The sequence below is a fragment of the Oryzias melastigma genome, linkage group LG2 (genome assembly GCF_002922805.2).
Source record: "Oryzias melastigma strain HK-1 linkage group LG2, ASM292280v2, whole genome shotgun sequence".
Classification (NCBI taxonomy): domain Eukaryota; kingdom Metazoa; phylum Chordata; class Actinopteri; order Beloniformes; family Adrianichthyidae; genus Oryzias; species Oryzias melastigma.
In genome coordinates this window covers 11,834,438-11,862,011 of record NC_050513.1, presented here as the reverse complement: position 1 = coordinate 11,862,011, position 27,574 = coordinate 11,834,438, and the positions used below count along the sequence as shown (strand labels likewise).

General features: G+C 37.1%; 1 protein-coding gene across 7 annotated transcripts in view; it reads left to right on the top strand.

Moving 5' to 3' along the window:
* tns1a (tensin 1a) overlaps window positions 1–27,574 on the top strand; it is a 123,467-nt gene that overhangs the window by 20,502 nt on the left and 75,391 nt on the right. For all 7 annotated transcript variants that reach the window (XM_036215914.1, XM_024288953.2, XM_024288951.2 and 4 more), the window contains exons 2-3: window positions 14,561–14,675; window positions 20,498–20,535. In XM_036215914.1, the coding sequence (XP_036071807.1) occupies window positions 14,561–14,675; window positions 20,498–20,535 (153 nt within the window). The remainder of the gene's footprint in view (window positions 1–14,560; window positions 14,676–20,497; window positions 20,536–27,574) is intronic.

The following is a 27,574-nucleotide window of genomic DNA, read 5'->3' as shown; positions in this document are numbered from 1 at the left end:
TATTAATAAACCTTATCAAAAATAAACCCAAAAAAGTAATAATAAACCTCAACAAATACTAATAAAAAACCTCAAGAAAGATAAACCTAAACAAAAACTCTTAATAAACCTCAACAAAAATAAACCTCAACAAAACTTTTAATAAACCCCAACAAACACTAATAATAAACTTCAACAAAAACTAGCAACAAACCTCAACAAATACTATTAATATTCCTTAACAAAAATAAACCTAGAAAAAAACAAATAATGAACCTCAACAAAAATAAACCTCAACAAATACTAATAATAAACCTCAACAAAAATAAACTTAGACAAAAACCAATAATGAGCCTCAACAAAAATAAACCTCAACAAAAACTAACAATAAAATGGTAAATGGCGCTTTCTACCGTCCTTCAAAGGCCAAAAGCTCTTCACATTCACGCACACATTCACACTGCTGCCAAACACTGGCGCCAACCTTCCACCAGAGGCAATTTGGGGCGAACTATCCTGGGTGTACTCCTGGGGGCCATTGGCCAAAGGTCACTGGGATAGGGACCAGCAACCTCATAGGTAGGTTTAGATTCAAAATCGGCGATTCAGCAAAATCAGGTAGTGACGTAAACTTGTACCACAACTTTTTTGAGTATCCTTGGCTTCCCTTCTTTTGCGGAGTCTCCTCAGCTCCTTTTTTTTTTTTGTTTTTTTTTTTTCCTGAGGTTGACCCAAAGACAGGAGAGCTCATTAGCAAGCGCGGCACACTTAAGTTCATTAGCCGCAGACTAATGATCATAAGCGCCCCGGACTTAATGATCACAGCTTATTGATCTGTTTGTGCCTCTGTCCTCACCTGCTTTTGATCATACCGCAAACATGAGCAAATTGACTGGAGGTGTGGTGTGAGGATGTGGCAGAGAGTTAGTCTTTATCAACACATTCACACTAAAAAAACATATTTTGTTGGATTTCAAGGTCAAGTTATTCGTCAAGTCTTTCTATGGGGTCAAAATTGGACTATTTACTCCTCACAGCTCCACACTCCGTCAAGACTGTTTGTGCAGTTGCTGCGTCTATGGATTTTCAAAGCCTGTTTAACCTACAGTAATGATTATGGGTACTCTCGTGCTGGCAATCACTGATGTAGTCATAATCACAGCAAAGTAGGTCCCGGGGGGGATATAACCAGAGCAGTGACTATCCTGATAAGAGTTTTCTCTCTCCGCTTTGATTTCCTCCTCTGCGACGTTGTGTTTGTTCATGAAACGCTGAGACCTTTCTGATCGGGGATTGACGGTTTATTTTTTTGTTGTTGTTGTTAAGATGTTCCTGCAAGCAATTTGTTGAGACACTCAGATGAAAATGGTGTTTTTTTTAGGATGTTCTTGGAGGACATGTGTGTATAAATAAAAGGAATTAGGCTGTATTTATTTATTGAAATCAATGTGAATAAGGAGAAGATGAAAAATGAAGTTTGAAAAAAAACATAAAATGGGCGGGGCTTCAAGTTCCCAATTCCGATGCATCCACTGGTAGATCCATGAACGTCTTCGTTTTCCCCGTCCGAGCTGACATCTGGATCAAACTGTACGGCGGGTTAGCTCCAACACAACCATTTTTTTCTTTTGGTTATGCTAGCTTGCAGGTGTGGGCTAGCAGGAGAGCATGTGAACAGAGAGCTCTCAGCAGGGAGCGGAGTTGGTCCACGCCAAAGGTCCCGCCAAAAACTCAGAGTCGAATTTATGTCGAAACTATGTCCTAGAAAATTACACTTTTTTATTTTGAATAAAAACTACGGTGGCCCTGAAGTGCAAATATTGTTTCTTCTTGTTGTTGTTTATATTTTTCTTAGTTAACAGACTTTTGCCCTATAAATGTGTGACTAAACTTGGAAATCCTTAATTTATTATGTGAAATAATGACTTTAATCTTATAAAAATTTGACTTTTTTACTCACAATTTTATAATTTTTCTCTTATATAATTTTTTCTTTTTTTTATTACATTTATTAGCACATTTTCATACATTTATGACTTTTTTCTTGTCATTTTATGAGTTTATTTTCATATTTTATTTTCTTTTTTTATTAAATTTGTTAGTAATTTTTCATACATTTATGATGTTTTTCTTGTTATTTTATGACTTTATTTCCATACATTTTTGACTGTTTTCTCTCAAATATATGGGTATATTCTTGTAAAATAATTACATTTTTATTTTTTTCATAACTATTCTTATAAAATATTTGACTTTCTTTTCCTATAAATTTCTGGGTAAATTTCCATTTAATTATGATTTTTTTTATTGTAATTCTATCACTTTATTTTTTATACATTTGACAGTTTTCTTACAAATTTTTAGGTATATTATTTTAAAATCATCACATTTTCTTAAAATTTTATGACTACTCTTATAATTATTTGTTACTTTTTTCTCAGAAATTTGAGACATAATTTTCATTAAATTAAGATTTTTTTTCTCATAATTTTGCAATTATTCTCCTAAATATATGACTTCCTTTAAATAATTTATGACCATTCTCAGACATGTTTGACTTTCTTTTTATAATATTATGACTTAAAAATAACAACTTTTGTCTCATATATTTACCACTTTTTTTTGTAAATTTTGACTGTTTCCCTAATACTTTAATAACTGTTTCTCATAAAGTTTTTTTCAAATTATTATTATGACTTAATTATCATAAAATTACAACTTTTTTCTCATAAATTTATTAATTTGGCCTCTTAAATTTTTATGATATTACATATTTTTCTCATGATATTACATATATTTCTTAATTATTTTGCAACTTTAATTTAATTAATTTATCAGTCAATCTTCATAAAATTGTGACTTTTTTCTTGTTGTGTATCTTTTTATTCATGCATATTTTTGACTGTTTTCTAATAATGTTACGACATTTGACCTCCTTATAATTTTCCAACTTTATTCTCACAAAATGAGAACTTTAGTCTCATATTTTTACTACTTTTAGTTGTGAATTTTTGCCTTTTTTCCTAACTTTTTCTCATAAAGTTTTAACTTTTTTCTTATATTATTACAACTTCACTGTCTTAATTTAATTAGGTAATTTTTTTTTATAAAATTACAACTTTTTTCTTGTATTTGTATTAAGTTATTCTTGTACATTTTTCAGTTCTCACAGTTTTACAACTTTTCTCGTAAACGTTTGTTCTTCTCATAATATCACAACTTTATTCTTGTAAAATTACAACTTTTTGTCTCATATCTTTATGACTTTTTCTTGTAAGTGTTTCTCATTAAACTTTGACTTTTTTCTCAAGAATTACGACTTTTGTCTCATAATTTTATGACTTTAATTTCATCCATTGTTTTGTTTTTGTTTTTTAAATATTTTTACGAGTTATTCTTGTAAATGTTTGACTTTTTTGCTCACAAGTTTACAACCGTATTCTCGTAACGTTTTGGCTTTTTTGCTCATAATATTATAACTTTTTTTTTGTAAAGTTACAGACATTGTACAACTTAAATTTCATGAATCTTTTACCTTTTCCTTATAATTTTATGACTCTTCAATTTACAACCTTTTTTTCCATAAAATTATGACTTTCTTCTCATAATTTTGTGGCTTTATTATCGTACATATTTTCATTTTTTTCTCACATATTTACAGTTTATTCTGATAAAAATATTTTTTTTCTTAATTGTTCAACTTTATTCTTCTTAATTTTCGACTTTCCTTTCTTCATAAATGTATAAGTTTGTTCTCGTAAAATTACAACTTTTTAATTTTATTTTATAACTTAATTTTCATAAGTTCATGGCTTTTTATTTTTATGGTGGACCCATATATTTACACACATCTATTTTATAACGTAATATTTTTTGAAAAGTTGCATTTCTTGCTAACACTCTCTGTATAAAATAAATGTAAGAACTCTTTTAGACTTTGTTGTCCTTGTTTCTTGTCCTTTCTTTTCTCCGGCTCTCCGTCCCACAAAGGCTCCCATTGTTTCTGACAGACTTCCAATTTAGCGGAAATTGAAAGCAGGTGTGGTTCTGGTGTTTCATCTGGGGAGGGTGGGGGGGTGTAGGATTTTCTGCTGCAGACCTTACCTCACGTTCACCTCCTGCAGTCCTGTCACCCAGCATTTTAGGCAGTTCTTGTGTTACTTTTTCACTCTGGATGAGTCATTTCTGCTCCCTTTGTTGACCTTATCCATCAACACAACAGTCACTCTGGCAGAACGCGACTTTCAGGACGTCTTATGCGAAAGTGTGAGTTTTCCGATGTAGAGAAAAGCCTAAAAGTGACTTTGCCGCCCTTCTTAAATGTCCAAAATACTGTATTTCTATCACCACTTGGAAAGGATTATGGGACACAAGGGAGCACTGACCGAACAAGTCGTAGGTTTGATTGGAGTGACATCACTACGCAAAAACGTTACAGTACATCTAAATTCCAACACGTCCCACTTTGTGCTTTCATGTCATTCCTCCAATTCATGCAGAAAGGCTTCCCTCTCACCGAGCCGTAAACGAAACCATGTGTGGCCGTCCTCGGCAGAGGACGCCTGTTGGTCCTGCATATGGGAATGAAGATCGATGCGGGGAAGTTTGTGTTTATGTATGTGAGCGGCTCTGTGTGAGATTCAAAACCAGATGGAGGAGCTCAAAGACAGCTAGCGTTAGCAGAATCTCCAGATGACTAAAACTTTCTTTTTTTTTAATCTAGACCATTATTATTATTTAAAAAAAATAAGTTTTAAGGTTGGAATTCCAACTTTTTTGCGCCACAATATTTACCTGGACAGGTCCTCATCAACCCCTTCACCACTGGAGGTGTTGCTTCCTAAATTAACACTTCCTCTTGGTCACAACAAAAATCTTCATTGCGATCAACGTGAATCACCAGATCCCGATGTGGTGCAGAGCTACTTTTCTCCGCTTCAGAATCTGCTGGAATTATATTAATTGTGTGGATTGAATGTGTGCTTCTTAAGGAGTACCTTAATCACATTGAGGACTCCAGCTTGGGCAGGTGACCCAGCACTCCACACCCCAGAGCTAGCGGCAGACAACTCAGCAGCCCGGCCAATCCAGGCACCCATAAGTCAACCTTTGGTCTTATTTTTAGTTTTATCGGGATAGTTATCATTTCTTGACACATATATCAGGACACATATCATATCTTGAAAAATGTATCGGGATACGTATCATTTCTTGAAACATGTATCGGGATACGTATCATTTCTTGAAACATGTATCGGGATACGTATCATATCTTGACAGACGTATCGGTATACGTATCATATCTTGAAACATGTATCGGGACACATATCATGTCTTGAAACATGTATCGGGATACGTATCATTTCTTGAAACATGTATCGGGATACGCATTATTTCTTGAAACATGTATCGGGATACGTATCATATCTTGAAACATGTATCGGGATACGTATCATATCTTGACAGACGTATCGGTATACGTATCATATCTTGAAACATGTATCGGGATACGTATCATATCTTGACAGACGTATCGGTATACGTATCATTTCTTGAAACATGTATCGGGATACGTATCATATCTTGACAGACGTATCGGGATACGTATCATTTCTTGAAACATGTATCGGGATACGTATCATTTCTTGAAACATGTATCGGGATACGTATCATTTCTTGAAACATGTATCGGGATACGTATCATTTCTTGAAACATGTATCGGGATACGTATCATTTCTTGAAACATGTATCGGGATACGTATCATTTCTTGAAACATGTATCGGGATACGTATCATTTCTTGAAACATGTATCGGGATACGTATCATTTCTTGAAACATGTATCGGGATACGTATCATTTCTTGAAACATGTATCGGGATACGTATCATTTCTTGAAACATGTATCGGGATACGTATCATTTCTTGAAACATGTATCGGGATACGTATCATTTCTTGAAACATGTATCGGGATACGTATCATTTCTTGAAACATGTATCGGGATACGTATCATTTCTTGAAACATGTATCGGGATACGTATCATTTCTTGAAACATGTATCGGGATACGTATCATTTCTTGAAACATGTATCGGGATACGTATCATTTCTTGAAACATGTATCGGGATACGTATCATTTCTTGAAACATGTATCGGGATACGTATCATTTCTTGAAACATGTATCGGGATACGTATCATTTCTTGAAACATGTATCGGGATACGTATCATTTCTTGAAACATGTATCGGGATACGTATCATTTCTTGAAACATGTATCGGGATACGTATCATTTCTTGAAACATGTATCGGGATACGTATCATTTCTTGAAACATGTATCGGGATACGTATCATTTCTTGAAACATGTATCGGGATACGTATCATATCTTGACAGACGTATCGGTATACGTATCATTTCTTGAAACATGTATCGGGATACGTATCATTTCTTGAAAAATGTATCGGGATACGTATCATTTCATGAAACATGTATTGGGATACGTATCATTTCTTGAAACATGTATCAAGAAATGATACGTATTATTTCTTGAAACATGTATCGGGATACGTATCATATCTTGACAGACGTATCGGTATACGTATCATTTCTTGAAACATGTATCGGGATACGTATCATTTCTTGAAACATGTATCGGGATAGGTATCATTTCTTGAAACATGTATCTGGATACGTATCATTTCTTGAAACATGTATTGGGATACGTATCATTTCTTGAAACATGTATCGGGATACGTATCATTTCATGAAACATGTATCAAGAAATGATACGTATCCCGATACATGTTTCAAGAAATTATACGTATCATTTCTTGAAACATGTATCAAGAAATGATACGTATTATTTCTTGAAACGTATCGTGATACGTATCATATCTGGACACACGTATCGGTATACGTAATGCATCTTGACCCGTATATCGGGAAACGTATAATATCGACATCTGTATCAGGATACATATGATATCTTGACGCATGTATTGAGATACATATCATATCTTGACATATGTACCCGGATACGTATCATATCTTGACACGTTTATCAGGATACGTATCATATCATGACATATGTATCGAGATACAGACTCTTGCCAATACAAACCACTAAATTTCTAGGTATACAGCCTTGATCGGTGTAAAGATCAAGTTTCTGTCCTTACTTACTATCGAGGTAAAGTAGCAATAGAGCAGTGCATGGTGGGCAATTCAAATGCAGGCCACCAACCTAAAAGTTTTCTTTTCGTCAACCCAAAATACTGTATGTCCCTTAAAAACCTTTTTTTTAGCTTGTGGTTTATCATCTGTGCCTGCCAGCGCAAATTTACGCTCAGCTACATCTGAGCAGAAGGGCAGAACGGTGCCTTTGAGAGAATTGTACCCCGCCTCCCCCCATGTCTTGACTCTAAGTGGGGTCGCGGTCGTGGCAGCGTAGTGATGCTTTTCATTAGCTAAGTGCAACTGGGAGAGGAGAACGTTGAGCCTTGATTTACTGGGCCCCCTCTCTGTTTGTCCGGACACACATGCACTTACGGAAGCACTCCTCTTCCTCCATCCTTGGATCCAAGACTGCTCCCTCTCTTCCCTCATCCTCATCCTTTTCGACTCTGTCTACATTCATTCCCTTCACTCCACCTCTTTCTCAGTCTCGATCCATGACCCTCTTTTCCATTTTCTCTTTCGGATCCCTCCTGGGAGTCTTCTAACACGAAACAGAGGACGAAGCTCATGACTTTTTTTGGGCTTTTTCTGTCTACTGGTCTTTTGCATTGCCACTTCGAGCCATGGATGCATTTTCAAGGGCATAAAAACAAAAGTCCCCCAAGTTATTGGGGAAATGGTCCAGACTTGAGCTTTAAAAGCTGTCTTCTAGATTCTAACAGGACTGCAAACTTTAGTGGTGAAAGTCAAACTTGCCAAGAAAAGAATGCTAAAAGATGGGCATAACTAATCACACAAAACCCAAAGTTTCCACACTTTAGGACACCCTGGATTTCAAGGTACACCAGTAAGGAATGGTCTATTTTTGATGTGATATGTAAGGTGCACCAAACTCTAAGATGCACTGAGCAAGTCAAAAGAGTCCAGCTACTTTCACACAACAGGCAGGAGATGAACGTTCAAGACATAGAATAGAACTTAACTCTATTGTTTATTGCACTGGACATGTCTTAAGTACACAGCAACAAAATGCTGACCAAGATGGCGGCGCGGGAACAACAAAGGCCCTGTGTCTCTCCAGAATCTACCATTTAGCTGGTTTCTTTTAACTCCTTAGTGGAATATTCTTTCTAAATTGCAGCGATGCTGTCCTAAAGCAAAGGGGAGCTTCTGGATTAGTGGACCCATAACTTCAACAGCTATATTGACATCTATGCCGCCAACCTTCAGCTCATTCCTGAGATCTCCAGAACACAGGTGGCTGCCCACTGGCCAGGCGGAAGTGTACGCAGACGTAGACGTGGAAGGCTTTTCGAGTTAAAGATTAAGAACGAGCTAAGCACACATGGTGTTCACACTGGACAAGCAGGGAGGGGCTTTCTTTTTTAATGTTTACTAGCACATGTCCACCACCTACAGTTGCTTGGTGAAGAACATCAAAGCGTGCTAATCTCGCTAAAATGTCTCCAGACAATTTCTATCACAGCTCTATTCCGATATATGAAAGACTTTGCATCGTATAATTCCGGCAGGGCTCAAGCAGCAATTATTTTGTCTTTTATGATCCATTTTCAACCGGCACATCCATGAATTAATATGTCCATATGTCAATACGAAATCTTAGTCTTATAAATGTGCGAAACTACGCATAAATGCGAGTTTTTGAACACGGAAGACCGAAAAGCGCACGTTTACAAAGACTTTTCATTGAAAGTAGCCGCTTGAACGTGCATTGCCATCGGTCCCTTTACTAATTAACAATAACTCAAGATATTATTAGTAACCTACTTTACGCTAGCCACGTTAGAAGTGGCTCTAGCTAATTCCTCCAGGAGGAAATAAAGTTTTTTCTTAATATCTTCAGATTCCTCTGTCACAGGAGTTCTTTTATTTTTTTAGTGGGGGGATTAAGAAATATTTTTTTGCAATATTAATGATTGTGTAGTGAATAGAGTCACGAAGTGCACCTGTTCTATGCCTCTGCGGAAGCTATCCAAGTGTTAGCCATGTGTTAGAAGTGTTAGCCAAAGAAGAGTTAGCCATGTTACATATTACAATACTTGTATCTCCTAACCTTGTTTGCAGACTGTGACTATGCTAACTCCCAGTCTTGCTAGTTACACGTAAACCAACACAGTCAAGCTCTACTACATGTGAGCGTATTTACAAAAACACCCAATGTTGTTTGCAAGACATAAAAAACAGACTGATACTGCTAAAACAAAGGTTACTCTGACTATGCTAACTCTCAATTTTAGCACAGTATGAAACTGCTAAATGTTAGCCGCATTAGCGTATTTATAAAACTACCAATCTTGTTTGCTAACTGGACAAAAAAAAAAAAAGCCACTATTATGTTGTTTTTTTTTTGGCAAAAATTGTGACTTCTAAGTGCAGAAAAATCCTAACAGGATAACAAAAGTATTCTGCACAGATAATTTCTATTCTTTTCCTTTGTTTTAGTCACCCGATGAAACAGCTTTGATCCCAGATGTGAAATGGCAGCTCTCCAAGAGTCATTTGTCTTCTCGCTGTGTGCCGCGCTTGGATGTTTGTCTCTCTTTTCTACGCCATGCATCTCTGTGTGACAGGGCATGTTGACCTCAGTTGCCGTGGCAGCCAGGTAACCATGGCACCTGGCTGTAACACAGCTGGCAGCGTGTGATTGGTTCACCCGGCAGTTTTCTGCCAGGTCATCTTAAACATCAGGGCTGTGGAGTGGCACCGAGGTGCTTTAAATGCTATTTATAAACCCGGCCGAGGCTTCCACCGGAGGAGATGTCTATAAGAGTGGGCTGGGAGCTGAAACCAATGAGATTTACTCTTATATATGACAATAAATCCATCTATTTGTGTTTGTTCTCACTAAAAATGTAAAAAACAATCTTATTTGACCATAGTTTTTGGACTAACTTTACAGCTAAATGTGCTTTTCTTCATTTATTTTTCATCTGACTTTCTCCGCTAGCTCCAATAATCATCATTAGATCAGATTACATTACTTTAATTAAACTATATGTAGACGAAAACTGTCTGTCTGAGCTGCTGCCAACAAACTGACAGAAAGAAATATATATATCATTTCTGAGATGGATGGCGGGGAATTATTTTCGTTGAAGGTACCTGTTTAAATATGCTGTGCGCGGCTCTGGGCGGCCAAGGTCAGCCATGATTCCTTTCTGGTGCTCCTAGCGGGCGGTGTGTCACAGTGTGACAAAAGCCATTAAGATTTAGGGAGATAAGGAAGGAAAACGCTGAGAAGTATACTTTTGTAAAAGCTTTGGGCCAAATTGACTGCAGCATTAAAAACGAGGGACCAGCGTTTGAAAAAAAAAAGCCACCAGAAAAGTGGCTTAAAGATGAAGCGGCAACGGTTTCATCAACAATCCTCTTCACACTTGAATTGATTGTTAAAATGGTGCTTTTGCTGGACATGACTAATTGTATAACCTGATCCTTTTTTAGGACGTAGAGTGTTGACTACTTGTTGGGACATAAAACTCTACCATCCATTTTTCGCCTTATATCTCAGCTGAATCATAGGTCTTTCTCAACCATGTCAAAGGGGATAAAAATGTGAAAGAAAACACTTTTGGCGGTTGCTAAAATAAAAACAGCTAATCTAAAACCTCAAGATTCTTAAAACAAAATCCAAGTCTCAGTTTCAAAAAAGATGTAGGATGGTAGTATTAGCATGTGAAATGCCCCTATCAATAATAAGTTAAACTAGAAAAGTCGCATTACCTGCGATAATGCTAGTGTGAATGCATTATCGCGCTAATGCGGTTGTTGTGAATCGCGTAAATTGCTTAAATTTGTAGTAATTGCTTAAATTGTATAACGTGCATTAAGTGTTTAAAGTGTATAAAGTGTGTTAAGTTCTTAAAGTGCATTAATTTGCATAAACTGTATTAATAGCTTAAATTGTGTAGTTGTGTAAAGTTGTGTAAAATTTGTCTAAGTTGTGTAATTGTAATAATGTGTAGTTAAAGCATGAATTTCCTGAATATGCTGGATGTGTAAAATTGCATAAAATGCTGAATTTGCTTAAAATTTGCACAAATTTGTGTAAAACTGTGTAAAGTTGTGTTAAATTGTGTAATTTTGTGTAACTTGCATGAATTTTAATAATGCTGGAAGTACAAGCATGAATTTATGGACATGCTGAATGTTTTAAATTGCTTAAATTGCATAAAGTGTGTAATTTGCAGGAATTTGTAAAAAAATCCTATTAGTTATAATTTGGCTGAAAAAACGCACAAATTGTGTAACTACGCAAAAACTGTAAAGTGCACAACTACTAATAATACAAGCAGTAATGTCCTTAACAAGCTGAACGTTTTGATACCAAGATTGTGTAAGTCGCATAAAGTGTGCTTGAGTTTTTACGTGTCAAAAAACGTACGGAAGAAAGTGTTAATGAAGAATCTCAATAGTGTGAATCCATTGAATGCATTCACACAACTAGAAAAGTTGCATTACCTAAAATGATGCTAGTGTAAATACTTTTCGCAGAATGTGGTCGTGAAAATGCTGAAGAAACATATTTTTATTGCTGAAAAATGTAATTAAAGTGCTGAACATTTTGATATCAAACTTACATAGTTTGCAGAAAGTGCACAAAGATTATGAAGAATTTCATGAAAAAAATTGCAACATTGCTAAAATATTATCTTAACTCAAAATTAGGCCAAACGAAACCAAAGTAGACTCCGAATTAGCTAAAAAAAAAGCTAGCATATTGCTAAAATACTAGTTTAACTCAGAATTAGTCCCAAAAATCCACAGTAAATACAAATTTATCCAAAAAGATAGCGCATTGCTAAAAAAAACTGGCTCAAAACAGAAAAAAAAATCTCTGTATATACTAAAATAGCCATAAAACAAGCTAGCATGTTGCTAAAATGCTAGCTTAACTCAAATTAGCCCGTAAAACCTAAGTAGGTGCCAACCAACCCAAAAAGCTAACATGTTGTTAAATATTATCTTAACTCAAAATCAACCCAAAAACCTCAGTGGATGCCAAATTAGCCATAAAAGCTAACACGTTGGTAAAAAAAATACTAGCTTAACCGTGAATTAGCTCCAAAAATATCAATATCTGCCAAAATAGCTATAAAAAAAAGCTAGCATGTTGCTAAAATACTAGCTTAACTCAAAATTAGCTGAAAAAACTTAAGTGGATGCCAAATTATCCCTAGAAGCTAACACATTGCTAAAATACTAGCTTAACTCAAAATTAGCCCATAAAAACATCAGTGGATGCAAACCTACCCCAAAAAAGCTAACAAGTTGCTAAATATTAGCTTAACTCAAAATTACCCCAAAAAACCTCAGGGGATGCCAGCCTACCCCAAAAAAGCTAGCATGTTGCTTAAATACTAGCTTAACTCAAAATTAGCTGAAAAAACTCAAGTGGATGCCAAATTATCCCTAGAAGCTAACACATTGCTAAAATACTAGCTTAACTCAAAATTAGCCCATAAAAAACATCTGTGGGTGCAAACCTACCCCAAAAAAGCTAACATGTTGCTAAATATTAGCTTAACTCAAAATTAGCCACAGCAACCTTACACAGAATAAGCCCCAAAAAACTCAGTAGATGCCAACCCACTCAAAAAAGCTAACATGTTGCTAAATATTAGGTTAACTCAAAATTAGCCCAAAAAACCTCAGTGGATGCTAAATTAGCCAGAAAAGCTAACACAATGCTAAAATACTAGCTTGACTCAGAATTTGCCCAAAAAACCTTAGTAGACACCAAGCTAGCACATTGATAAATATTAGCTTAAATCCAAATTAGTCCAAAATAGCAAAAATTGAAAAACAACAGGATCACAATAGTATGACCGCTGACTCAGCATTCACACAATTAAAGTCACAAGCAGTGTTCCATGGCCCACAGGCCACGCCCTCTCAGCCCGCCTCTACCCACCTTTGAACCAACCTCACTTGATAAATTGATAAAACTTGATAAAAAACACTTTTTTTCTAAATTGCGGCTTTTCCATAGCAACTATTGTATGTTTTGGTCATCCGTGGATGCCAAATAGATCTACGTGAGTTTCAGAAGAATCGGCAAACGTGAAGTTTTGGATTTATTTTGCAATGGAGGTTTTTTGCTAACCACGCCCACATTCCTAATATGTTCATATCCTGTGTTATATCATTGTTCTCAGCTCTCACCATGGATCCATGCATGACATTTTCACAATATTCCATTCAAAAATGTGCCAGTGATTGGAGAACGCCACTTGGTCCTGGCAAGGCGAACTGGGCCCCGTATGGTTTAAAAGTGGGCAGAAAATGTGGGCCCCACTTGGGTTTGTCCGCCGTTTCCATGGTAGCCCCACCTATGTTTGCCCACATTGGCTCCACATTGGTTCTATGCCCAAAGTTCCTTTTAACTGGGTGTTAGGTGTAAGCTAATTTTGGTGAGTTTTTGTGATTGTGGCGGGGGTCAAAGTTGTTACAATGTAGAATTTTTTGCGATTTAGGGCTGTGTGTGTCTCTACTACATACTGTTATCTCTGATTGGGTTTATTCCTTTCCTTTGAGGTCTGTTTATGCCTTTTTTCATATATTTTGTTTTTTGTGAATACAATACCATCCTTGCTGTCAGTGACTGCTGTGGGCGAGGGGTGTGGCTTGCTAAGGGTCTGGTGATACAATACGTATCACGATATATCCCAAGACAGTACCAGGAGTATGACTTGGAGAAAAACTCAAACTGAATATTAATAGACCTTTTACTTTAATAATAAGGAGCTTCACGAAAAGGCTTAGTGCAATGTGCTGCCAACTAGTGGTCGGAGGTTTAAGTGGAAAACAAAACTACATGTTTGCTTCCCAATAATGAATTAAATATTGTATTGGCAGCATTTTAAATCGATACAAATATCGCCAAATAAAGTATCGCGATATTTCATTGTATCATTTTTTTCCAACACTCCTACTGCAGGCCATAATAAATCTTTTTTTATTACCCTTGTAAGGATCTCTGCATGATTCAGATAATGCAAACTCCATCTTCATTATCATCAAGTGTATTTTGCTATTTTTGATTGCTGCAATATAACTGTACATAGAGTGGGATTCGTAGAGTTGTGCTTTACAATTTGAATTTTTGTGACTACCAGCGAAAGTCAAGCTTTCCTTCTTCATCATTAATTAGTCATTTAATTAAAAAGCTTCAAAGTGAAAACATCCTCTGCTGGTGGGCAGGTCTGTGCTGGTATATTTGAACACATTAGGTAATCTCCTTTTCTTCTGGCTCTGACTGGAATCAGGTCAGAAAATAGTTTTATCAGCAAAAGACATTTTAGAACACTGTTTTTCCTTGGCATTGGACCTGTCTGCTTTAGTTTTCCTGATGTGTGTGTTTTTTTCCCTCCCTCCACAGCCTGACGAGCTGGAGGGCGTTCACACCCACACCTTCAAGCTGAAACCCTTCAAGAAGGCCAAGAGTTGTGACATATGTAAGCAGGCCATCACCAAGGAGGGTCTCATCTGCAAAGGTGAGTGTCTGGACATGTTGGCATTAATGTTTGGTATGGTCTGGTTGGTTCAAGGGGGACCTTTGAACCAGTTTGACTCCAGTTGTTCATTAACATAAAGTAACAACACATTTTCAGTCCCAAGTCTTCACTTTTTGATGCATGGTTAAAAACAGAAATTAATGTCTTGCGTGTCCCAACGTCTGGGGCGTCAACCGGTACTGGTCCAGTACCAGGACGTTGACGGCACCGGTATCCTAAGCATAGGTACCAATTGTAGATCGATACCAAATGCTGATCTGTACCAGACGCGGGCCAGACTAGGATTAGGGTATTGGTACTGGTCGCATCCCAAGTTTCAGTCTGTGCCAGGTACCGCTTCCGGCAAAATTACCTGACCCTTAAATTTAATTGGAACCGTCAGCATGTCAGAAAATGACGAGTTGGGGACACCCAAAACAACAGAAAGTGATGCAGACCAAGAAGTAAAGGTAGTTTTAAGAATCGAAGAAGCGCAACCATTGACTGTATATGATAACTGGACCAAGTGACGTCACATAGAGAAACTGGCTTAGTCCCCAACTCTCGGAACGCAGTACCAGGTTAGGGTACAACTGACCCGAGGGTTGGGCCCTTGATTTAGTGGGAAAAGCCAGCACATCAAAAATTGTTGAGTTGGGGACACCCAAAATGTCAAAAAGTGATGCAGAGGGGGCCCGAACCATACGTCCAAATATGACGAGTTGGAAGTGGGAATGTGTTGGCAAGACATACCTGCGCTTCTCCTAAGACGTGTCCACTTCTCTTAACAACCATCTACAGTCCTTGAGAACCAAAACCTGCAGCACCTGCATGGGTCAATGCCCTTGTGTAGAGTCATGTGACTAGACTATCCATTATTTAGCTTCTCTTACTGGTTCCATTCCAACAACAGTTGGACTTGTTTATGCTTATTTACTCATTTTAAAACTTTCCTCGACTAGAACCTTGTTTTCACTGAGCAGTCCAGTATGGTATTTTCAACACTTTCATTGGTCCCATGAAAATGTACCGAACTATATTTCTTGGGGAGGTGGGCTATTCGTTGTAAGTCCACTGAAAATTGGAACGAAACACTTGGGTAAGGGTTAGCGACTGTACCTACCCATTGATTGGCAGAAAATGGTGACGGCATTAGAAAGCGCTCATACAAGCTAACATTTCCAACCATTTCCGACAAGTTTCTATGGTTTCCTGTGTACTCTTTTGGTCATGAGTCACCTGGTCTGAGGTGGAACTGCAAACCTCCTGCTTTTCTAGTCGTTGCGCTACAAGGATACACTAGCGGTCTACACCTGAAAACAGAGAAAGGCCAAACTGAGTGGAAACACTCACCAGAGTTAACTGAACTGTACCGAACCACTCCTTATCGTAACATACTGGATCAATCAGAGAAAACAAGGTTATAATAAACCAAGGTGGCGTCATATGGGCTTTAGATATAGGCCAATGGGTCTTGTGACCAAACAGTCTGTCCACCCTTATGATACCGTTAGTGTCGTTTATTTATCAAGGAATTACACCATCATTGTTTTAGTACCCCTGCTCACTATTCTATTGCTACAGAATATTTGGGATGCCGGTTCAGCTTGCCTTATTGCCTCCCTCTTCCCCAACAGTCCAGTCACACATTTTTGATCCTAATTTTAGTAGAACAAAAAGGTTTTATTGTTGCTCCAGGAAAAAGTCACGGGGAAACGCTCACATGTCCACTGTTTCTCTCCTCTGACGTCCCTTTTTTCTGGTTTTACACACATTTTTTCTTTCCTTTTTGAACTGCAGTACAAAGGCGGCGACTTCAGCTCGGGCAGAGATGACAAACACGGAGAGAGCCCAGCAGTGGAAGAGCAGGCTTGTGTAGGGCTTTGGCTGAGGATTTAGTGTTAAAATTAGCATGGCTGCTGCGGCTGCATTAGCCTAGATAAGGGGGGGAAAGAGAGAAAAAGGGGCTGAGGGGTGGAGGTGCAGAGGCAGGCAGAAGAGGAAGAAAGTGGGGTAGAAAAGACATTCAAGACAATAACTTTTTCCTTTCATCCCTCTTTTGTGTTTTAGTCTGCAGCATTAAAGCACAGCATGATCCGAAATCCAACAGACACAGAGTGAATCAGCAGAAACAGGAAACTCAGGAAAATCTTTACCAATAAAGTGCTTGGATTTTGACACATTATCCTAGAAATTTTGTACAATTTTACCCTTCTATTGTGTTTGGGTCAACATTGACCCATTTTCACTCTTGGAAATGGGTCAATTTTGACCTGAACATAATAAAAGGGTCTTATGACAGAATGTGCCACATATTGCAAATATTGACTTGTGATGATTTGTGCAGGAGTATGTTATAGACAAACAACTCAGGTACATTTCATTGATGGCATTATGAATGCAAAATAACATAATACTATCCTTGTTATGTCGTACATCCAAGATCATCAGGTCATGTTGCAGCATGATAACGTTAATAAGTTGCAATTCAATTCAATTCAATTCAATTTTATTTATATAGCCCAAAATCACGCCGGCATACTTACCAAACATGCCACCATGTTTGGGATGCTCTGGATCGGCATATACAACAGCGTGTTCCAGCTCCTGACAATATTCAACAACTTTGCAAAGCCATTAAATAGGAGTGGACCAAGAACGTGCATAATCTGATCAGCTCTAGGAGGCATACGGTGGTCACACCAGATACCGACTGGTTTTCTGAGTCCCCAGACCTCCTCAATAAAACAAAAATGCACATTTTAGAGCGTCTTTTTATTATGGTCAGTCTAAGGCCCACTTCTGCAATAACCATGCTATCTACTCAGCATTGTGATGTGACACACTTGTGCAATAATCATGCTATGTAATTAGCATCTTGATATGGCACGCCTGTGCAATAATCATTCAGTCTTATCACCATCTTGATATGGCACACCTGTGCATTAATCACACTGTCTATCGCACAGCTGTGCAATAATCATGCTGTCTTATCAGTATCTGGATATGGCACGCCTGTGCAATAATCATTCAGTCTTATCACCATCTTGATATGGCACACCTGTGTATTAATCACACTGTCTATAGCACAGCTGTGCAATAATCATGCTGTCTTATCAGCATCTGGATATGGCACACCTGTGCAATAATCATTTAGTCTTATCACCATCTTGATATGGCACACCTGTGTATTAATCACACTGTCTATCGCACACCTGTGAATTAATCATTCAGTCTTATCAGCATCTGGATATGACATGCCTGTGCAATAATCATTCAGTCTTATCACCATCTTGATATGGCACACCTGTGCATTAATCACACTGTCTATAGCACAGCTGTGCAATAATCATGCTGTCTTATCAGCGACTGGATATGGCACGCCTGTGCAATAATCATACAGTCTTATCACCATCTTGATATGGCACACCTGTGTATTAATCACACTGTCTATCGCACACCTGTGCATTAATCATTCAGTTTAATCAGCATCTTGATATGGCACACCTGTGCAATAATCATTCAGTCTTATCACCATCTTGATAGGGCACACTTGTGTATTAATCACACTGTCTATCGCACAGCTGTGCAATAATCATGCTGTCTTATCAGCATCTGGATGTGACATGCCTGTGCATTAATCATTCAGTCTAATCAGCATCTTGACATGGCACACCTGTGTATTATTCACACTGTCTATAGCACAGCTGTGCAACAATCATGCTGTCTTTTCAGCATCTTGATATGGCACGCCTGTGCATTAATCATTTAGTCTAATCAGAATCTGGATATGGCACACCTGTGCATTAATCATGCTATGTAATAAGCATCTTGATATGGCACACCTGTGCTATAATCGTGCTGTCTTTTTAGCATCTTAATATGGCACACCTATGAAGTGGAATGGATTACCTCAGCAAAAGCGAAGTGTTCACTGCCAGATTTAGACAGATTTGTTAACAATATTTGAGATAAATTGTTATTTTGTATTTGTACAAAATGTTTAAGACCTAATGACTTATGGGAGCAAAAACAGAATTGCCAAGTTTACATTTTAGCTCAGTGTACAATCATCATGGTTTCATAAATGTGTTTTTTTAAATCTAAAAACTTCTATCCAACAACGTCCATAAAACGCAGAGTTGATCAAGTAGTGCTAAAAGATACCGGGTCTCCTAACCTGCCAAAGCCTCCTGAATTGCTTCTGTTGTCATGCATAATGCAGCGCGGTTGGCAGTATAAAAGGGTTTTGTGTTACGGCCAGCAAAATGAGAAAGTCACAGGAACTTACTTGGAGCTTAAACTTATTCTGTTGGCGGGGCAGAAATCGGTAATGAATTTCAGGAAGAAAAAAACCAAATCTGTGTCTAATTTTTCTAGAAGTAGTGTTGTCTTGCGGGTAAAAAGTGACCCATGACTATGTTTAATTGTAGAAAAAAAAACACCTTAACGGATCTTTTTCTAACTTAAAATGTCATGACTTTTCCTAAAGAAAAGGTGCTTGTTTGCTTTTGTTTATGGTTACATGTTTGCTCTACACCGCTAGGGTAATAAAATTGTCTTATGGGTCATTTTGACCCGCGAATTAGAAAATAATTTAAACACCAGGAAAAAAACTTTAAAATCTACACACAAATTCCCTGTAATTCATAGATACACACATACAGTCAAATGTAGAACTACTTATACAATTCACTTCCTAACAATATAAAAGGTTGAAAAAGACTGTCAGACTGTTCTTACAGTGTTGGAAAAAACATTGTAATTATTGTCACCAAAAATAGAATTTTTGAGTTGTGTTGCAAAAAAATTCATTTAAAAAAATGAATTAAATTTAGTAAAACTTAAAAGTAGCAGGTTGTTTTATCATACACATTAGATTTTAGATGTAAATTTAAATAAAGTTGCTATATTTTGGGACTTTTGTGGAGTGGGTCATTTATGACCCAGAGGCCAAGAGGGTTAAACAGAAGCTTGACATTGCACAAGAGATTTTTCTAAATGAATGAGCTGTTAAATGACCAGGAGTAAAGGAGGATACGATTTAGAAAGTTGTAAATTCAAAGAAAAATAGTGGACATATTAATCCATATAGAGTCAAAGAGAACAAATCTTTTCCACACATATTCGATGGATTTTTGAATTATTTTAAGGGTTAACTCTTCAGCGGGTTGCAAAAATTGTTGAACACAGTTGATAAAAAAACTTAACCCCTTATAAAAAACTCCAAAGATAAAAGTCCCATGAGCACTTGGGTTCAACAAAGCAAGAATACACAAAAACACCAATAGCTCTGCCAATTTTAGGTTCTTAGATTTAAAAACAGCACATTTAAGAAAAATAACAGTTTGTAAGAAAAAAAAGTGTTTTCAAACAAAGTCATATGACTATAGCCTATCACTAAGCAACATCTTCTTAGATGAGAACAAGAGAAAATACTATGTTCTGCTCAAGGGGACAACTCAACCTGGTGCTTTTAAAGCCAAGAAGCCACATTTGAAGTGACCACCTCAGAGCTTTAGCCTCTAAAATATATTTTAAAACTCTGTGACTACATGGACGCCTTTTTTTCAACATTGAATCCATAGTTCAGAGATTGCTTCCTTGTTTCGTCCACTTGGGGGCAGTATCACAGCAGATTACAGGACTGAAACTGGTCTCAGAGTGTTTATATATGCAGAAAACTCATTTTTGATGTCTTTAATTTGGAATAATTGTAAGAGAGATCATCCTGGAGTTTCTCTTTGTTAATAGACACATAGTCGGGTTGTATTATTGGTGCTTTACTCAATAATTAAGGCTTCTTTTGTTTTGTTTTTCAGCCTGCAAGCTGTCCTGTCATAAGAAATGTGAAGTGAAGGTAAGACATGGAAAATTCTGGATCTGGAGCTTTAATCAAATTTTTACACTTAAGTTAATACAATTCTTTAATTAGCATCCTAACACATGCAAGGGCCATGCTTATGGCCACAAAACAGAGTGAGGGCAAACACTTACAGGCATCTGTCCTACTGGGAATCACTGACTGTTGCGTTGTGTTATTTTCCATACAGTAAGGCGCTCTAAAAAGACTTAGTTTTTCTCGAAATATGACAGTGGACCTTTCAATCCAGATCACCCTATATATGGATTACATATGGTTGTGCTTATTGATGTCGAAGTGATTTGGAGAACTACATGCTTTGTCAAAATGTTTGGTTGGGTGGTGTTGTAAATACGATAACATGGCTAATGTGTAGCGGGCTCGGACTGAGTTTTTTTTTCTTTTTTTTTATTAACATGTTGGCATAGTCACAGTAACATTTGTTTTAGCGGTTTCAGTCTGTTTTTTTACCTGTTGCACACTAGGTTTGGAGCTACAGCTGCTGTGAACACGCTAACGTGGCTAACATGTAGCGTGTTACTAACAAGTTGTAGAGTTCCTGTGAAAGCTGTAAATAAAATCTTATCTCTGACTGGAGCGCTTCACATATGGATTAATTATCTGTGCTTACTAATGTCAAAGCGATTTTGAGAGGAACATGGAATTTTGTCATAATATCAATCTGTTTTCTTTACGAGTTAAAAGGTTAGGTTTTATTGTAAAAATGCTAATGCAGCTAACGTGTAGCGTTGTCCAACTGTGTTTTTTTTTATTTGCGTTACTAAAACGATTCCCAGTCCCAGTAATATTAAATAAATTTGGCGGTATCAATGTGCTTTTATATGTTTTGTAAATAAGTTATGGAATTATCGTGAATACGCTAATGTGGCTAACATGTAATGGTGTCCAAATGTTTTTGTATATGTTTCCTAAGATGGTTGATAATTAGCATCGTCACATTTAGTTTAGCGGTATCAGTCTGTGTTTTTACGTGTTGCAAATAAGTTAGGATGTTGTTGTAAATACACTAATTTGGCTTAGCGGTGTCTGACTGTTTTTTGGTGTTTTTTACGTGTTAATAAAACAGTTGGTAAATAGCATCGACACATTTTTCTGGCTGTGTCATTCTGGGTTTTTTGTGTCACAAACAAGTTATGGTGCTTTTCTAAATGCGCTAAAGAGGCTAACATGTAACAGATGTTTTGTGTTTTTTACATGTTACTAGCAAAGTATGAAATTAATTGTCACATTTGTTTTAGTGGTATCAGTCTGTTTATTTAAGTTTTTCAAACAAATTATGGTGTTTTTGTAAATGCGCTAACGCAGCTAACGCTTAACGGTATCGGACTGTTTTAGGAGTTTTTTGTTGTAACTAACAAAGCTGGAAATTAGCATAGTTACTTAGTAATTTTTGTTTTAGCACTATCATTCTGCATTTTTACATTTTACTAACAAGGTTGGGAGTTAGCGTAATCACGGTAACTTTTGTTTTAGCGTTATCAACGATATTTTTACATATTACTAACATGGTCGGAAGTTAGCGTAGTCACAGTAACTTCAGTTTTAGCGCTATCGTTCTGTATTTCTACATTTTACTAACAAAATTGGGAGTTAGCGTAATAAAGGTAACTTTTATTTTAACGTTATCAACCATATTTTACGTATTGCTACAAGGTTGGAAGTTAGCATAGGCACAGTAACTTCAGTTTTGGCGCCATCGTTCTGTATTTTTACATTTTACTAACAAGGTTGGGAGTTAGCGTAATCACGTTAACTTTTGCTTTAGCGTAAGCAACTGTATTTTTACATATAACATCGTTCGGAAGTTAGCATAGTCACAGTAACTTCAGTTTTGGCGCCATCGTTCTGTATTTTTACATTTTACTAACAAGATTGTGAGTTAGCATAGTCTTGGTATCATCTGTTTTAGCACTATCAACTGTATTTTTACGTGTTGCTAATATGGCTGGGGGTTAGCATAATCACAGTAATTTCTGTTTTAGCACTATCATTCTGCATATTTACATTTTACTAACAAGATTGAGAGTTAGCATAATCACTGTAACTTTTGTTTTAGCGTTATCAACTATATTTTTACGTATTACTACCATGGTCGGAAGTTAGCATAGTCACAGTAACTTCAGTTTTAGTGCTATCCTTCTGTATTTTTACATTTTACTAGCAAGATTGGAAGTTAGCGGAATCATGGAAACTTTTACTTTAGTGCTATCAACCGTATTTTTACGTGTTACTAACAAGGTTGGTAGTTAGCATAGTCACAGTAACTTCTGTTTTAGCGCTATATCAACCGTTTTTTTATGTATTACTATCAAGGTTGGAAGCTAGTATGGTCACATAGTCACGGTAACTTCTGTTTTAGTGCTTTCAACTGTATTTTTTGTAGGCTATCAGTCTATTTTTTCTATATGTTGCAAATAATGTATGGTGGTGGTGTAAACACGCTAATGCCGCTAACATGTATTAATGTCAGACTGTTTTTGGTGTTTTTTAAGTATCACTAACAAGGTTGGGAGTTAGCGTAATCACGGTAACTTCTGCTTTAGCAGTGTCAGTCTGTATTTTTAAGTGTTACGAACAAGATTGGGGATATAGCTATTGTAAATATGCTAACATAGCTAACGCTTCTAAGGTAGCTAACGTAGTGTGTTTCTAAAAAGTTTTACTTACTGTGAACATGGTTAGAAAAATCTTATCTCTGACTCTTTTGTCCCGCTTTATGCGTCTTACAGTACAGAAAATAGGGTATTAACATTTTTTTTAACTTAGGTAAGCCCAAAAAAGGCTTAATCAGCTTCTCAAAACGTTAGCAATTTCTAGCAAAACAAAAAGTTGTTAGATTTTTCATGGTATTTGGCAACTTTCGTGAGGTAGAAGCTAGGCTGCAACTCTTTTCTGTTTTCAAGCTCTGCTGACTTTAATCGTTTTTTTGTTGCTTCCGAAACCAGAAGTCGTTGAAACCTGCACACTAGAAGGTGTCCGAGCAAAGAGGCTTGCAGCGCTCAGCAGAACCCACCGGACCGGGGTCAGCTTTTTCTGCCGCAGTGCAATATGATGTAATCCAAAGCCCAGGCGAAGTGCAATGCAAACTGTGCGGCTTGATTATTAATTATGTGGTGACTCATCCATTTGCCTGCTACCGAATCCCTATACGTTGTCGGTGCTATTCCGATTCCCGGAGGGCTTTCAAAGCACAATAATCCACAGCCCATGGGTCACCCTCAAAAATCTGCGATGGAAGGAAGGAAGGAAGGAAGGTGGGGGTGCGTGAAAATAGCAAATAAAAAGGAATGAGCGGAGAGATGAATGGCAGAGGAAAGGGAGGGAAAGGCAAGGCTGCTTTTAGTGGTTTTAGTTGATGGAAGGAAATGCTTGAACTTCTCTCCTTGTCTTCCTTCTTTGGTTTGATTTGGCACGATCCGTACCCCCACTCATCTCATCCACTTGAGGTTTTCCAATAAAATTTCCTAAAAAATTCTCTGAAACCTTCAGTAAGATCTACAAGAAGATTTATGTGGTCCAATCTGCTTAATCTTGATAAATACAGTGCTCTCTGGAATTACCCGTGCAATCATTTCATTTTTTCCTTCCAAAAACAAAACGTTTGAATCAAGTTTTAAAACGAGTTTATTCTTTTTGCTTTGCAGGGAAAAACCCTATAAAACAGAATACGTTCATGAACTTTTGCAACCTTTGAGGCTGCACAACTGGAGGTAAACAGTAGCACTACAAGATCTCTGTGTTTGGCTTGTAATGCTGTGCGTCCTCCTGCCAAAACAGGAAGTTTTATTACTGCATGTCATAAATGTTTGGTAATTGCTTCAAACTGCAGGAAGTAGCGAGTTTAAACAATAAAAATAAAAGATTCTCTTAAGGTTAATTTACTCAACAGGAAAAGAAAAGTTCACTTTTTACAACCAAGAAGTCCACTTTTATTTTTTGGAGAAAAAGCACTAAATTAGCTTATTGAAGCTAAACTTTTATCAAATTAAATCAACTTTTTTTTGTGCAATTTACATTTGAAAAATCACACATAAGCGTTGATTAACCTTTTTTTTGTGGAATACCTCGACTCTTTAACTGTTAACGCAAATAAGGTAATTTGAGTAAATCCTGAAGAGAAGAAAAGATTGCGTAAAAACGTAAGTAACACGTACGTTTTTACGCAATCGAGATAAATCAGCTGACTCTGTTATGCAGAAAAGTAGTCTGCAATCTTAACACAATCAGAATTCATTGGAATGAGATTGTGTAAACAGTCAAAGGGTTATGGTAGTTCGAGGTGTGCGCGCCCTTCGCTATTGCCGGTGTTCTAATAAACAATCGTAGCTCGTGAGATTTTCCTACCCATAGCACAAAATGATAGTTATAACCATCCGATTGTCCGACCTCATCAGATTATCCGATATGAACGAACGCACCATTTTTGATGTTGGGTCCAAAACACTGCAGAGTTGGGAGGATTCATAGGGGAGTAGGACAGTTTTACGGGGGTGGGGTAGGTGGGGGAGGGGTTGCAGCACAATTTCGCGCAGTAAAATGTAATATGTTGTTGCTCGCAGGTGGAGACTGTAAGAAATGTGTGTGACTGTCATTATGGAGAAGTGGCATCAATGTGAAAAATATAAAAGAAATAATCCAGAAGGTCCGCGGCAGATCTGTGTCTACACTACTTCTCTGAGTATTCCAAAATTTGTGACGTCTTTCGAGCCAAACGCCGTTAGCGTGGCACGGAATGTGAATTTCCGCTGGAACTGAACTGCTTAGCCGAAATTTAATTCATATTCCGTGCTTATGGCCTTCGGTTTGAAAGACCAAGCGGATTTTGGGACATTTACCGCGCAGACAGGAGTCACTATAGATGCGGATCTGCTGCGGGGTTATGGTGGAACGTGAAACCAATCTATGAATCCCAGAAGTTAAGAGGTGAGCTAGCCTTAAAGTCCAGTGCCAATATACAACTGTAGAAATAAGTTTAAATATAACTTAAAGTCACAAAAATGGCAAAAAAAACAGCAAATGGTGACAGGATTTAAGAAGTAGCCTAGCACAGATGTATGAGTGGTCCACTAAAATTTGTATATTATGATGTATTTTCAGTCTACGTATGTGGAGTGGGTGTAGGTAGGAACATTAATAAGTAGTAATAAGGAATAATAGAACACTGACGACAGCTCAGGTGTTAAGTACACATAAATATTTAAGATTAGTCAATCTTTTTTAAATTTAAGTTCAATCTCAATCAAAAAATGATCAAAAATAGATAATAATAATAGATGTTTTGCTTAAGTATTTTTAGTTCATCACTGCCAGATCACAAGATCACAACACGGTCAAGAGTCTTTTTCCCTCACTTTTGCTGTTCAAGTATGTATATATGTATATATATGTATATATATATATTACTGAATTTATTTATATAGCTCTCTAGAACTCCTTATAGCATACCAAAGTGCTTTACAATAAAAGAAAAAGAAAGGTTTTTTTTTTTTTTAAATTGACAAATTAAGAACAAAATATAAAAAACTGCTTAAAATTACAGAACCAGTCCACAGTAAAATACAGAAAAGACAAATAGGAATACAAAAAAAAAAAATTAAATAGAATTTAATTCTATTCAATTCAATTTTATTTATATAGCCCAATCTAACAAAGAAAATTTGCCTCACTGGGCTTCATGCCAGTAATTTTACAAATGCATAAAAGTTGTCGTAAGATATGTAAAATAGCTAAAAACTAAATGGACAAAATAAAACTGGTTTTCCCTGCTCTTAGACCCTCCCTAACAGTAAGGAAAAAAATAGAATAGAATAAAATAAAATGCCACCGACTACTGAGCGTTAAAAGCCATTCTACAAAGGTGTGTTTTCAAATAACCTTTAAAGCTGGTTAGGTCTGGCATCATGCGCAGTTCTGCTGGAATACTATTCCATAAATCAGGGCCGGCAACGGAAAAAAGCATTTCTGTTGTGACCTGGACACTTCAACAGATACTGATTAGTAGACCTTAAAACTCTAGAATGGCTACGGACGTTCAAAAGCTCTGTTAAGTAAGACCATGAAACGCCTTAAATACAAACAGACTGAATTCTGAAATAAACAGGGAGCCAGTGAAGAGACTACCGGGGTGATGTGTTCTAGTCTGGATTTTCCAGTTAACAGTCGTGCTGCTGCATTCTGGACTAACAGGAGACGGTTGAGTGATCGCTGAGTGACAATAAAGTTCAGAGAAGTACAGTAATCTATGTGGGAGGGGATCACGGCTGTTTCTAAATCACTGTTGCTCAAGGAAAGTTTAGCTTTAGCTAAAAGGCGCAAGTGATAAAAGCTCATTTTGACCACATTGTCGAGCTGTTTCTCAAATTTAAAACAGCTGTCAAAGATAACTCCCAGATTTCTAACTGCGGTGGAGTCAGCTGTAGAGGTGTCATCAAAAACAACGCTCTCCGCTTTTGACTCAGAATCAGAATCAGAATCAGAAAAATTTTATTGGCCCCAGAGGGCAATTCATTTGTAGACTACCAGTGCAGTTTCTCACACACACAACACAGTCACATTAATGTGTCAGACCATCATAGTTAAAATGAGTGCTCCTTAGCTCCGTAACATCAGCATACAGCAATACATCACCTCAGCAATAATCTCAAAAAACACTTTTATCTAAGTTCAACAACGTAATTGCTGAGACTGCAGAAAAACGGTTGGTTTTTCATGCCGTAGCATAAAAAATATAGAATAAATATAGAATATAAATATAGAAAATTCTGGCTCAGCCGCTGCTTTACATCCTGTATGCATTCTGTTAAAACGCTTTGTGAGGTCTTTTTTTTCCTGAACTAAAGGGTGGATATATCTGTAAATCATCGGCATAGCAATGGAATGAGATGACATGCTGTCCATTGATAGAACTGGGTGGAAGCAAATATAAATGAAAAAAAGAGCAGGAACAAGGATAGAGCCTTGAGGTACCCCACAGGAGAGAGGAGCCACAGATGAGGAGGCCTCGCCAATTTCAACA